Below are 15,362 nucleotides of genomic sequence, written 5' to 3' on the forward strand. Positions count from 1 at the left end.
ACAAAGGAAAATAAAAAAATAATACACAACTTCGTTTAAGTGTCATTTTTTCTTTAGGGTATGTTGTGCAGAAGAAAGAGAGCTAGCTAAGAGCGTTGGACTTTTGGGTGCTGTCCAGCCCCCCTGCCTAGTCCAATGAATAAGAAAACTGCATGTCTCACTTCTTTTCAGTGTCCTTCAGAGATGTGCCATTATTATTATTTTCTTGACACATTCTGTGAATTACTAGATCAGGCAACAATATTGAAACATAGATATCAAAATACAATCTAAAACAGAGAAATATGTACTGCTGGTAAGTGTGATTCATCCATCAAAATTTCCTTTTGAATTCCATTCCACAGTCATGTGGAAGCTCTCCAGCTAAATTTGAATATGGCTTTCTTATCAAACTGATTTATTTTTTCATTTTCTTTTTAAAATGTTACCTCTCTTGAGTTATTTCTTAGGAGGGAAATACTCATGTACGTACAGATTTTTTCCAGCGTCTGTTTCTTGTTGATACTATGGTAATATCAAAGAACAGTTTATCCATTTGATGTATTCATACTACTCTGTCAATCATGATAATTGCTGGGATATTTAAAAATTGTAATTGTGTACTTCTCAACATACTATTTTACAAACTTGAATGAAAAACATGAAGAGATTCCTGGTATTGAAATTGGAAGCCCTTGCTGTAAATGCTTATGATAGTGACACTTGAATTATGTCATATCAAAAATGAAGTGGCATTATGTACTGGAGTGAGCCAGCTGACCTAAATTCTTTCCCCGTTTCAAGAAATAATTTGTTCCACAACTATATAAGCAGCTTAACCTCTTTGGACTTCATCTGCAAACTGAAGATTTTGAGCTAAGCATCAAAAGTTTCTTACAGATGCATAATCACTGAGAATAAGAAGGTATTCTCTTCTATTCACAAGCTTGATAGCAGACTTTTACTCTTTGGTCATTCAGTTAGAGAGCTGAGGACACAGCAGGATAAGATACAGACCCTCCTCTTGAGGTCTTATGGTCCAGTGGAAGGAGACAAACCCAGTGATGAGATTTTTTTTTTTTAATGCCAGTGTTGGCATAATACTTAGAAATGTCATAAAATTTATTAGTTTGTATACCCCATTTCAAACTCAATCTAAGGAGGAATGTTTATTCTAGAGCTATTGATACTTGCTTTTTGTTTTGATTTTTTAGGAGCATATTTAATGAAAAGCACCATAGACTGAAAAACCAAACATGAGGGTAGCAGGTAAGATATTTAATTTAGTAGAAATAATTGTACTTTTTAATCTGTTTGTTAAAGAAAGACTAAAGGAGAGGGTAAATAATCTTTCTCGATATTGAGAAAGTTAAGCTGAAATATAATCTAAAGAATTATTTAGTCCTTTATTTTTAGGTAGTTGGCAAATCACAAATTGGACATTTAGTCAGTATTACATGTTTCTTTTGTTGTTGTTCAGGTCTTTTGTTGAAATTACAGGTGAGCATCTTAAATCTGAAAATCTGAAATGCTCCAAAATCCAAAACTTTTTGAATACCAATACATGATGCTCAAAGGAAATGTTCATTTGAGTATTGAGGGTTTCAGATTATCAGATTTTGGATGTTTGACTGGTAAGTATGATGCAGATATTCTAAAATCTGAAAAAAAAAATCAAAAGACTATATATAATGCCCATATAAAGAATGGTTTGACAACCTAGGGAGGCTGATTTTTGTTTGTGCTATGTTCTAGCTTCTTGAGAAAAATGAGTTATAAAGTTTTAAACTTTAAATGTTTCATATGTATGTACTTAAGATGAATGAAGGATTTGATAAAATCCATGTTTTTGCTCAGTATTTGTTCAAGTTTAATCTGCATAGGTGCGGTTATGTGTAAGAACATTAATCCGTTTAAGAAGCATATTGAGAAAATTGAAAAACACCATTAGATATTCATAATATTAAGGTAGTTATATTTAAATATTCTAAAAATGGAGGGACTGGTGACCTCTTCCTGCATGTGTAGTAAAAATAATTGTGTTTTCTCCTATCCTTCCTATCAACCAAAGCCCTAGAAGAAATGCATACTTTACATGGAAATTTCTACTAAGCATGTGCCCAACATAGGTAACTTGTAATTTCTCAAAATCAAGATAATTAGTCTTTTTCTTAATTACCATCTCACCAGCAAACCAACTGTTTTCCTAAAGGTGCATCTCTTAGAAATGCATAAGGTCGAGTTGGGTGAACAAACCAGTCTTCATACCGTGGTCATACTTGTATAGAATCAGGGGCAATTGATTAAACATCATGATTATTAAACACAGATGAGGGGCTATTACAAACACTTTTGTAGAAACTTGAAAAACTGAATCTCTTATGAAATTATAAAGCATTTTTTTAAAGTAACTGTACAATTGTTGAAGAAAAATATTCTCAGAAATGAAGAGCTTGTTTGTGGTTTAAATAAATATTGTCTTTTTATGTTTGTGTGTGTGTGTATGTGTGTGTGTGTGTGTATGATCTTTGAGTACAGCAGGACTTACTATTTATGATTTCATATCTCTAGATGATTTTTAAAGTACATTATTTAAACATGCCAATTTGAAATAAAGTAAGTTTCTTCTTCTCACATAATTTTAAATTCATGTTATTTGAAATTAACTTTGTCATTTAGTCCATTTCTCTGGTTCTGACAATTCCCAGGTTAATTGATGAGTAATTATTCACTGAGTGCTTATTTTGTGTTTGGCACTCTTCCTAGTATAGATCTTGAGGGAACTGCCTTGAATGAATGAATAAGGACAATTAGCTATTAGTTTATTGCTTTTAACTAATTAATCTCTTCTAAGTTTTTTTAAAAATCTGATTGCTTTGAAATATGCTTATAGCCATTCTTCTTACAGTGAGGCCTGAATGTCTGAAGTGTTTACTTTTTGGCTTGTGAAAAACTGGAACACACTCAGATTAGTGCAGTATGTGACTAGGAGGAAGAGGGAATCTTATGGAAAGCTAAGAATGGGAATTGTGGTTGGTATGGTCATTTGAGTATTTAGGCTCCATCAAGTCCAGAATGGGATGCTGGTTCTGGACCCAGGCCAGCTCTGGGGGCGATCTGTGTAACAGAAGTTCCAGAACTCTACCCTCATGGAGACTCTGCTAGTTTCTCCACCTCTAACTTTGTCTCCCTTAGAGCTTCACTTTCCTCCTAGTTGCTCTGATGGTTCAGTATAAGTGAATAGGTCTTGGTTTAAGACTCAGTGTTGCTGCTGACTAGTTATGTGACCTTAGACAAATGATGTAAAATTTTAGCCTTGTTTTCCTTATTTGTAGAAGAAAAATAATGCCTTGAAAAGCTATGCAAATGAGATTATGCTTATAAAGCGTTTCGTGCTACAGAAGACACTAAGGAAACAGTATATGTGAGTGTGTATTATGTGTGTGTGTGTATATAAAATATTTGTATATCCTTTTTAAAAACTTTCAGGCTCAAGGGTACATGTACAGGATTGTTATCTAGGTAAAATAAATTGAGTGTTGCAGGGGTTTGGCATATAAATTATTTCATCACCCAGGTAGTAAGCATAGTACCTGATAGGTAGTTAGCATAGTACCTGATAGGTAGTTTTTTGATCCTCATCCTCTTCCCACCCTCCACCCTCAAGGAGGTCCCAGTCTGTTGTTCCCTTCTTTATGTTTATGTGATCCCTTCTCAGTGTTTAGCTTCCATTTATAAATGATAATATGTGGTATTTGGTTTTCTGTTCCTCTGTTAGTTTGCTTAGTATAATGGCCTCCAGCTTCATCCATGTTGCTGTGTATAGCTTTTTTAATGTAGGCTCATATTCAGCTTGGTATAGAATTTAGTCTATAATGTTCATGTTGCTGTCTTGATATTTTAATTATTCAGTTTTGAACAATGAAGTTTTCATGTGATTGTTTTATGGGACAGGGAAAAGTTATCTCTGGTTGCATGTGCCTATGATTGCTAGAAAATAATTTGGTAAGACTATTATATGACGTGTAATTTTCGAGCTCTTGGTCTTAGTCTTAATTGATCAAGAAGGACTATGCCACCTGTTTCTGCTTATCTACTTAGCAAACAGTTGTTGATAGTATTACTATATAGAATGCACTCTGCCAGATCCTGGAGAGAAGAGTTCAAAGCCTAATGAAATTTTGCTGTCTTACTTATGCACTAAAAATGTAGCCAACTTCTAGTTGCTCTTGAAAATAGGAAGCATATTTTGGAGAGGACAAGGTAGGAAATGGAGAAGGGAGGCAGGAATTGATTAGTAGATTAGTATTGTAGTTAGGCTTCCTCATTGATGTTTCATTTCTACATTAATAGTATTTCTTTTGGCTTTTTTAAGACTTTATTTTTTTTTAGAGCAGTTTTAGGTTCATAGCAAATTTGGGAGGAAGGTACAGAGATTTTCCACATACTTCCTGCCCCACTCTTCATAGTCATCAGTAGAGTGTTTCTAAATAGAAATGAGTAGGCTCTGAGAAGCAGTAGCTTTCTGAGCATCTTCAGTTCATTGAAGAGTCTGCCCACTTGGAGCTTTCCATGTAGCCATGTTATGAAGCATATGTGATAGATACCAAATTATATCCTGCAGGAATGAAGAAGGCCTGTCCTGAGGTACTAAGGTAATCAGTATGAAGAGGAAGGCTTTGTTGATTACCATACCAGGAGGGCTTATGTAGCTCCAAGAGATGTTTGGTTAGTGTTAGGACAACAAATCTAACATGTCACTCAAGAATTCCTTGCTTAGTGGACATTGTAGCCTTAGCATCCACTGTTTTTGAAACATCCTATATTGTATTGCTCTTTATATTTGTAAAGGATAAGGAATGTGTCATTCAACAAACTTGGTATTCCATTAGTCATGACACTTTTGAGTAGTCAGCAACTAACAGGTAATTTTTTTGCATATAAAACTAGGCAGATGGTTCAAGCAGTTCTTTGTCTAGATAGCTAGATAATCTGAGAATTCTTTGGTCAGGAAAATTCTTTATCTTGAATTGTTTGTATAATTTTTGTGTAACTCAAGTAAAATTAAGAGCGAATACATACAAAATAGGAATTTATTAATCTTAATTTAAAACATACATTTTTTTCATAGAAATGCAAAATAAAAGTTCTGTGGGCTTATAAAGTTATGCTGAAATATTTCTGCCTTTTAGGTGCTGCAAAGTTGGTGGTAGCTGTGGCCGTGTTTTTACTGACATTTTATGTTATTTCTCAAGTATTTGAAATAAAAATGGATTCAAGTTTAGGAAATCTATTTGGTAAGTTTTATTTTTTTTCCTTTCTGAAATCTTATATTTGATGTGGCCTAAAGTTTTATCAGTTATCAGCACTGAGTCACTCAGCTGTTTAATTTATCTAGAAAATGAAATGCAATTGTTATATATCCATAAATATGATTTGTTAGAATATTTTAAAGTATATAATAAGACATCTTGGAATTAATTTAGTATAAAGTATGAATTTTCTATTCAACATTTGGAACATATGTAATGAGTCTATTTTATACATTTTTAGAGGTATTAATCATGGCATTCTAACTGCACTTCTAAAACATAAAATACCTCCAGGCTTAAACTGTTTTCCTATTTGAGTTGGCTGCTAGAAAACTTGAAGCCAGATTGAGCCCTCAGTTAACCATATGATTAGGAATCACAATAATCCATTTTAGATACCAGCCATAGAAATCCATCTTGCAGCTGACTGTGGTGGCTTGCACCTGTAATTCCAGCTACTCTCAAGGCTGAGACAGGAGGGTCACTTGACCCCAGGAGTTCAAGGCTGCAGTAAGCTATGATCATGCCACACTGTACTCCAGCCTGGGTGACAGAATAAAACCTCATCTCTTGAAAAAAAAAAAGAATTCAATCTATCCTGCTTTCCTACCCTTATTTTCCCTCTGTGGCATTTTTTTTCTAACCCACTCATTTAATGTTGCCATACTGTAAATGTACCATTATAAGGTACCTTAGCCCAGCTTTTTAACAGAATCCTTAAGTTCATAAAACAACATTTGAAATGTTTTTATAGGAACTAGTTATACATAGTGCTATTGTAGATGATTATATATGAATATCTTATTGAATCTCAAGTAATTGCCAAGCATGCATTTCTTTTCTATAAGTATAGCATTATGAGAGTGAAGAATGTAATTTAATGTTGACATTAAAGTGGAAAACAATTATTTAACCAAGGCACTATATAAGAGCACAGTCATGCATCACCTAAAGATGAGGATACATTCTGAAAAATGCATCATTAGGTAATTTATGTCACTGTGAGAACATTATAGAATGTACTTACACAAATCTAGATGGTATAGCCTACCACACACCTTGGCTACATTGTATAGCCTGTTTCTCCTAGGCTATGAACCTGTACAGCATGTTACTGTACTGAATTCTATAGGCAGTTGAACACAATGGTAAGTATTTATGTATCTAAACTTGGAAAAGGTGCAGTAAAAGCATAGTGCTATAATCTGTTGGGACTGCCATTCTGTATATGGTCTATTGTTGACTGAAACATCATTAGGCAGCACCTGACTGTAACTCTGAATCTCTTCTGGAAGCTGTTTTTGTAGACTTTTATTATTTGAAGCTAGAGAAACGATGAGATTCTTCATAGATTCTTGTACTTACATTGAGTAAGCTATGACTAAATTGTTGTTTATAATATTAAATAATTAAGAAAAGTGACTAATCCTAGAAACCATATTTTGATGTAATAGGCAGAAGTCAGTTGAAATAACGGAGAACATTGGACTAGTGAGTTTTGCCTTCCATAAATTCATGTTTGAAAAGAAAAATCCCTAAGACCTAATTCAGTTTCTGTTCTCCTGCTGCTGTGAAGAAATACACCAGACTTGGTAATTTATAAAGGAAAGAGATTTAATTGACCGACAGTTCTGCAGGACTTGGGAGGCCTCAGGAAACTTATAGTCATGGCAGAAGAGTAGCAAACGTATTAGTCTTCACATGGTGGCAGCAAGGAGAAATGCAGAGTGAAGCCGGGGCAGGGCGCAAGTCCCTTATAAAACCGTCAGATCTTGTGAGAACTCACTATCACGAGAACAGCATGGGGTTAACTCCCCCCATGATTCAGTTACCTTCCACCAGTCCCTCCCATGACACATAGGGATTATGGGGACTACTTTTCAAGATGAGATTTGGTGGGGACACAGCCAAACCATATCACTCCCTTTCACATCTAATCTGAAGACTCCATTATTCCAGTGCTTCTCAAACATTAATGCCAAAAGTATCTCCAGAGAATCTTGGTAAGTGCATATTTCTGATTTAGTGTCTGGAGTGGAGCCTGAGATTCTGCATTTCTGACAGCTCCAAGATGATGTTGAGATCCCTATCCATGGACTGCATGCAGAGTACCAAGGCTTTAGACAATTCTGATATGTAGTCTTCAGTTTTGGCATAAGCCTTTTCAGGTGACTTTTCTTACAGTGACTACTTAAAAGTACTTTTTTGTATAGGTTGGACATCCCTAATCAGAAAATTCAAAATCTGAAATGCTCCAAAATCTGAAACCTTTTGAACATCGACATGGTGCTCAAAGAACATTGATTGGAGCGTTTTGGATTTCAGATTTCTGGATTAGAGATGCTCAACTGGTAAGTGTAATGCAAATATTCTAAAATCTGAAAGAATTCCACATCCGAAATACTTCTGGTCCTAAGCATTTTGGATAAGGACTTCTTAACCTGTATTGCACTGAATTCCTCCTTTTGTACTCTCAAGTGATTTCAGTTCACTGATCTTGTTTCTGCCCGCTGGAGCTCCCTTTTTCATCACTCATCGCTCTGTTAAATTGTAGTCATTGTCTGTCAGACCTTCCTTTACAAGTTTTCATCTTTTCTAATAAGGGAATCCTCCCTCTTAGCCATTCCTCTTGATAAACTGGTTATTTTCTTCCTAAACTTGTTTGTTTTTCAGCATACATCCTAAAATGAAGTATCCAGGTTCCAGCATAAAGAAGTTATTGCAAAGTATAGTGAGATTTTACTTTACTTGTTCTGGTCTGTGTACTTCTGTTATTACCTAGTGGCCGGCCTTCTGGCCTTTGAGAGTATAGTTGGTTTCAGTTGAATGATGTGGGCAGAAACCACATCGAAGGCATAGAGGGCTTGTTCCATGTTGCTCTGGAAGCAGTGTGCGTAGCTAATTCTTCTAAGACATGTTGATGGTAAGGGAAGAAGCTTATGAGATGGTAGCTTGACCCAAAAGCACATTGCACATATTTTTCTTTTTTAAAATAATAGGCTTTCACTTGTCTATAGGCCTTAGATGAAAGTTCAGTGGATGACAAAGGTGAAGAGACTGAACCAGCAAGGAAGGGAGGATCTTTGGGAGAAGGGAGGCAATGGGACCATTGGTACAAATAGAAGTTGTTTGGGAAAAGACCCAATGTTTTTAGAATGAAGAGTGAAGAGAAGGCTGACTGAAGCTGTAGTGTGATATAGTTTCATAGTACTTATATTTTAATTTGGCACTGATTTTAATCAGTCTTACATTAAATAACTTTTTTCTTTTTTTCTTTTTTGCTGTGTTTCCCTTCACCCAAGAATGAGTCTTAAAGGCAATATTTTGGTGCTTCACTCAGCATCTAGCATTGGGTGCTGCAGATAGTAAATGCTGATTGAGTGAAAAAAAATGTAGGTAACTGAGAATTAGGATTTCTACATGGAAAGGAAGAATATTTCCAAAGTGAGATTCACAAAAAGCTATATTAGTTCGAAAATCACTCATAGTCAAGTATGAACAAATGTCGAGCTACTTTAATCTCCTACTTTTTATTTTTTTGATTTTTCCTAATGTTAAGAACCTGCATAGTGTTCTTGCATGCATTTTAGCTATTTGATTTAGACATTATTAGGGCAGATGATTATTCTGATGTCAAAACTGAAGTGTAGTACTTTGTAACCTTACCGGTTGCCAGTCTATTGAATTGGCCAAATTTTAATTTGTGTGGTTTTATTCTCATTTCAGTCTATTTTAGCGAAGATGGATGTATGGTTATCTTTGTCATTTGTTTAGCATCTTAGTATATGAAAGGATAGTGAGTTTAATCCAGCAGGAGAATTCTTGCTATAATTACTGTCTTAAGGACCCATAAGATTAAATAAATACAGCTCTTTTGGTGATTAGTTTTCCATTTTTTAAACTTACTTGACAGTTTCTATTAATTATGTAGATTCATGTTTATTTTATAGTATTAATTTAGAAAAATAAAACACACATTTCTAGAAAGGAAGAATGAAAATTTTGTCCACAATTAGTAGTTGAAATTACCAATATCAGTTGTGAGTTTTTAAAAACAATTTTTATAAAACTTTATTTTGAGATAATTGTATTTTTTTTACAAATGCATTTGAATATACAGAGAGATGCTGCATACCCTTTACTCAGCTTCTCCTATTGGTAATATCTTACAAAACTATAATACCTTATCACAATCAGGATATCAACACGGATACAATTCACCCATCTTACTCAGCATTGTGGCTTAATGTAGTGTTTGTTTCCAGTGTGAATACTTAACTAGTAAATGTACTAAACACAGTCCAAATTATTTTTGTGTATACTGATGCAGTAAATACTTAATGTTCTATTGAATTGATTTATTTTTACCGTTTCAGATTTAAACTGTTGACATGTAGTATATACATAAATTATTTGAGACATTATTATAAAGTACAAAATAGTTCTGACTCATTATCCTAACTTATTGAAAGACATTCATTGATGAAATGCAATAACTAAATGTTTATTATTGTTCCTTGAAGTGAACATTGTACATGCAGAAAGAAATTAAGGAGTAAAGCTATCAGTGTAGTTTGAGGGGAAGAAAGTTGTAGGAGAGGAGGGATTTTTGTGTTTGTATCTTGTACCTGTATTCTGTACTTGGACAGCAGCCTGTTTATAAAAATCAGTTTATCTGTTTGGTCACCAGGTGCTAAGACTTAGTTTAGGCCTTTTGGTTTTGATGTGTATTGGCTAAAAAATGAGGTTTTTCTGGAAAGAAAAGTCTCTCACAGGAGTTTCTTCCTTCAACCATCTACTCCCCTTACTCTTACACAAATTAAATGGAGGGGATATTATTTACTTAAAAGCCTGATGATTAAAAAACTGATTTTCCTAAAATTATATCCCAGTAAAGTTTTTTTTTTTTCCCCTAAACTGAGTGTAGATAAGGTTTGTTTTCAGCTTTGTTTTGGGCATTAAGCTTTTTCCATGTTATTACATTACCTTCATGGTTTTAATGGTGCATGATATTCTACTGAGTGTTCTATTGAGTTAATGAGTTTTTATTTACTTGATTGTTTTCCTCTTTTAAACATTTCAATACAGTCTTTTAGCTTCAACTTTCAGCTTACCAGTTTGAGTATTGGACTTACAGGAAATTCACAATTATCTAAAATAGTACATAACTAAAAACTGTGTGACTATTTATAGCAAGACAGCTGGTTAACATTTATCACACTGCATACTTATTAGTCAAATCAGGAAATGGCCGTCCATGATACTTTGATGATCTGAGTTATAATCTCCTGGGCTAAGATCAGATGTTACTGCTTTTAAAAAGCCCTAACTGTAATTATGATAGATGGTCAGGTTGAGAACTACTTATTATATTCAAGTTAAGATTTGACTTCATGGATCCCATGAACTGATAAATTACAAATCTTTGAGTAATGACCTTCTTCATCCCCCTCCCTGGCCCTCGCAATCACCTAACCTCACCACTAAGATAAGTCCGTGTGTATTCTCTAGGGCTTTCTTTGCATATCTATACACCATCATACAGCAGCAACAACTTTTAAACACCATCGTAGTCACCAAATTTATATTTATAAACATTAAAAGGTAAGTTTGTAGAATAACATCCTGATTTAAATTTAAATTTATAGTAACTAAAATTCAAAACAAAATGGAAAGGTAAAAACAAAACGTTCCGTTGGTATTAAAGTACTACCCTCCATTTCTTTACTTAATAGTTTATAATGAATTGTACAGTGTAATGTTACTTTCTCAGTTTTTCTTATGAAGTGATATTCAGTGTTTTATTTGTTTTATACTGAGTAATTATTTGAACATTTATTTTTAAATATATTTTAAAAGTGTGTACTTACCAATAGGCTCATTCCTGCTAACAAAAGTAATTTTTTTTTTTCAGCAAGATCAGCATTGGACACAGCTGCACGTTGTAAGTATTTCATCTCAATACTTTATATATGATTTATTCTGCCTTATCTTAGGCATATGCAAGCTTACATTCAAAGTGTCAGTATTTCAGTGTGAGCAAAAACTGATTGAGAAATTGCTTTTTAAAGTTATAAGCATACTATTTGATTGGACAGCCCAAATACTTTTGGTAGTTATTCATGATGGACATTTTGTGTTTTTTTAGCTCCAGTATTATAAGCACAGAAATCAGTGTGAGGAGTAAGAGCAGAATTCCTAGTTAAAGCAATACTATACATGGGCAGGTAGTCAGTGGAACATTAGGCTTTTTTTTTTTTAAAATGATCCTGGAGGTGACAATTTTTTGTGCATGTATGGACTAGCAGTGCAAAGTAACATTCAGAACCTCCCATATCTTGAAATTTAAAAATAAACTCATAGTTAGATAAAATGCATTTACCCTAATGAAGATCATATTACTTGATCCATTTACGTCCATTATTAGTTTGTTCCTAGGAATTTCTGGTGTCTGTTGTGGGTTTTTTTGTTACTGTTTTTTTTTTTTTTTTTTTTGGAGATTCTTTGAAACACTCTGGGGGAAAAAAAAGAGCATGTATTTTAAGATATGTGTATTTTGATGTTTTACATAATGCCCTTTGTGGTTTGAGATTTGAAACAAAGTGAGGTAGTCTATTAACTTGTTTTCTAAAAAAAAAAAAAAAAAAATCATGTTTTCTCCCCCAAAGCTACAAAGCCTCCCAGATATAAATGTGGGATCTCAAAAGCTTGCCCTGAGAAACATTTTGCTTTTAAAATGGCAAGTGGAGCAGCTAATGTGGTGGGACCCAAAATCTGCCTGGAAGATAACGTGTAAGTATTTGTTGACTTGAGATTGTAAGGTGTGCTATTAAATTACAGCCAATTGAACCTGAGTTTAATGGATATTTTGAAAATGTATTAGGCATACTTTATTAATGAAAAGTGATTTCAATTTTTATTATGCAGTTTTTTTTTTTCATGAATTCAAGGGGCCTTAAAGTTCTTAAATTTTCTATTAGAGAATGACTAAGACTTAACATAACACTTATGTAGCTTTAGAGAGATAAGAGGTTTCCTCTGAGTGAATTCTCTAGGTCTGTACTGTCCCATTTACTAGCAACAAAACACATTGGCTATTTAATTTTGATCCTTAAATATTAGGAAGAAAGTTAATTCACTTAAATTAAAATGAAAAATTCAATTCCTTGGTATTCGTCACCACATTTCAGGTGTTCAGTGGCCACATGTGGCTCATGGTCACCAAATGGAACAGCAGAGAGGGCATTTTCATCATGGTAAAAATCCTTTTTATAACATTTCCCTGGACAATGAACGCATTCTCTTATAAACCATCGTCTTTCATTTAAAATATTTGAGTGCTGTTTGTTGAAGTATGACGTGATCCAGTGATAACCTCAGGTCCATTGCAGCACAAACTGATTGCTACTAAGCTGAATTGTTTCCTATGTTGAGATACTCTCTAAAGGATGGTTTTTAGGATTTTTAATATCCTACCTCAGTGTCAACTGTTGTTTGCAAGTTCCTGCCACTTAAATTGCAAACCCTGCTTTTAATTGGTTGCTTTTAATATGCTATTGCCTAGAAAACTAGACATGTGAGCTTAAACTTCATATAAAATAATACGTTTGTCACTAATTATATAGAACAAAGAGATAGTTTTATAGCAGAGAGGAGACCTAGGCAGCTTTTCCTAGCTGTTTGTGTGCCTCTTCTTTTTAATATAAAAGCTCAAGTTTTTATCCTAGCCACTTTTCAGGTAATTAGCTATAAGAAGTTCATTGAGCTTCATGGGACAACACTTTTCTTGTTAAAATTAAGGGACTGAGCTAGATGATCTTTAAGGTCTGTACTCATTTTTTTTATTTTCCTTCATAGTAATGATGATCTATTGTTAATCCATTTGTCTTCTGATTTCTCATGAGAATAGTCCTGTTTTACTGACATGTAATAAGGCACTTGCATTTTAGAAGTTTGTATGTTTTTGAAAACATTTTCATTTTCTCTTTTTACCTTGTTTGATTAAATAGACCCCAAATTTGATTCTAAGTAACAGGAACAAATTTCTTTTAGAATACCTAGCCCATAGATTATCTTGGATATCTATTCTGCCCTTTTGATGCATGTAAATTTTAGTTCAGAGAAGACGAGATCAGACTATTTTTACTAGCAGGTTTTTTATTCACAGATTAAAACCGTAAACAACAAAACACACTCAGAAAAAACGTTCCACTGTTTACCCACATGGCCTACAAGTTCCTATGTGTCCTGACCCTTATTCACTTCTCTCCAGACCTTCCTGATCCTGGAGACTTGGAGCATGCTCTTCTGTCTAAGATGGTCTTTCCTCACTCTTCACCTGGCTGTCTTCCTTCTTGTCCTTCAATTCTCAGAGTACATATCACTGTCTTAGAAATTGTTCTCTATCCCTTAACCTAAGTTGGCCAGCTAAAGATCTAATGTCAAAAAGAGAACAGTGTATAGACAGTGGAGCTTGGTAAAATACACACTGTGCTTAGAGCCAGAGAATTTGCTTCTAGCATGGTGGACATGTCATGTAGCATTTGTGTTTCAGTTTTTTTAACTTTAAATGGAGGCAGGCCACCTATCCATCCTTATTTCAGGAACCATTCTGCCATTACCATGAGAGATTAAATACTTAGCGGGATTTTATATCCAAGCCTCAGCTTATAAAACTAGTTGCCACAAAAGGGCTGAATAATTGGCCAGGGATCCCCAGTGTAGACACTGCGGGGACCAGTGCATAGTCCAAGGCATTTTCCAGTATAGTCTGTTTTTATGTTGAAAGCTTATGAAAAGGTGGTTTTTGTTTGTTTGTTTTAAAGTCCAAAGAAAGAGTCTTGAGTTTTCTGAGAATCATTTATTCACCTGTTCAGTAAGTATTTTTTGAGCATAGTCCCTCTTGTTACAGAACTTACAGTCTAGTAGGGGTGAAAGATATTTAAAAAGTAAATGCAAATATGTACTTATAAATTGTGACACCAGCCCTGCAGGGCAGCAGGGTGTGATGAGTACTGGTGGAAGTGGATGAGAGGAGGTGTCCAACTTTAGATCGAGGATAATGGAACAGTTTCTAAGACTGTGTATTCTGAGAATGGAAGGATAGAAGAGAAGGACATCCTAGACAGAAGGAAAGAGCCTGCTCACAGGCCTAAGATTGGGCAGCTCTAGATAGACGTGAATTAGGACTAGGCTGTATAGGAACTTGTAGGCCATGCAGGTAAAGGGTTGAGACTTTTTTTTCTGAGTATATTGAGAGCTTGTGGAAGGATTTCAAATTCTGGCATGTCATGGTTTTATTTATATTGAAGAAAGTTATCTGGCTGTCATGTAAAATAAGTAAAGAAAGAAGATAGAGAGGACAATTGAAGCCCATTGCCAGTCTCTGCCACAGCTCTTTGATACTGCCTTCCTATTGGTAACAGACTTTACTGCTTGTACATTCACTAAAATTATATAAGTTGATAATAACAATACATAAGCAGAGAATTTAATATTTTCAGAACACCTGCTCTGAGTACATGTAACTCGTTTTGGAAACTACTATTCTTGGATCAGTGTGTCTCAATGGGGGCAGTTTTGCTCTCCAGGGGACAGTGTAATTTTGGGTTGTCATACCTGTGGAGGTATTACTTGTAAAGGCCAGAGACGCTGTTAAACATCTTTCAGTGCGTAGGTCAGCTCATCCACAAGAATTATCAGGCCCTTAAAATGCGAGGCTGGGTTTGAGAAACTCTGATACAGACAGATGATAATTACAATTAGGATGGTGGTCATAAGTAGATCAAGTCAAAATCTATTGTGGAGATATATTAGGCGCCACAGTGGCTCACACCTGTAATCCTAGCACTTTGGGAGGCAGAGGCCTCAGGTGTCAGGAGAAACGGGAATTGCAGCTTTTTTTTCTCTCTCTCTCTTTCTCTTTCCCCTTCCCCTTTCCCTTCTCTTTCCTTTCCCTTCCCCTTCTCCTTTTCCCTCCCTTTCCCTTTTTCCTCCCTTCCCCTTTCTCCTCCCTTCCCCTTTCCCTTTCATTCCCCTTTCCCTTCCTTTCCCTTTCATTCCCCTTTCCCT

General features: G+C 34.8%; 1 protein-coding gene across 2 annotated transcripts in view; it reads left to right on the top strand.

Annotated features, from left to right (window-relative positions):
• The window catches only part of FAM3C (FAM3 metabolism regulating signaling molecule C), a 47,025-nt gene that overhangs the window by 12,539 nt on the left and 19,124 nt on the right, over nucleotides 1-15,362 (top strand). For both annotated transcript variants that reach the window (XM_012474078.3, XM_012474079.3), the window contains exons 2-5: nucleotides 1,194-1,248; nucleotides 5,172-5,276; nucleotides 11,206-11,235; nucleotides 11,960-12,083. In XM_012474078.3, coding sequence (XP_012329501.1) covers nucleotides 1,236-1,248; nucleotides 5,172-5,276; nucleotides 11,206-11,235; nucleotides 11,960-12,083 — 272 coding nt within the window. In that variant the 5' untranslated portion in view covers nucleotides 1,194-1,235. The remainder of the gene's footprint in view (nucleotides 1-1,193; nucleotides 1,249-5,171; nucleotides 5,277-11,205; nucleotides 11,236-11,959; nucleotides 12,084-15,362) is intronic.

Source organism: Aotus nancymaae, unplaced genomic scaffold (genome assembly GCF_030222135.1).
Source record: "Aotus nancymaae isolate 86718 unplaced genomic scaffold, 86718_ANA_hifiasm-v0.15.2.pri h1tg000002l, whole genome shotgun sequence".
Taxonomy (NCBI): Eukaryota; Metazoa; Chordata; class Mammalia; order Primates; family Aotidae; genus Aotus; species Aotus nancymaae.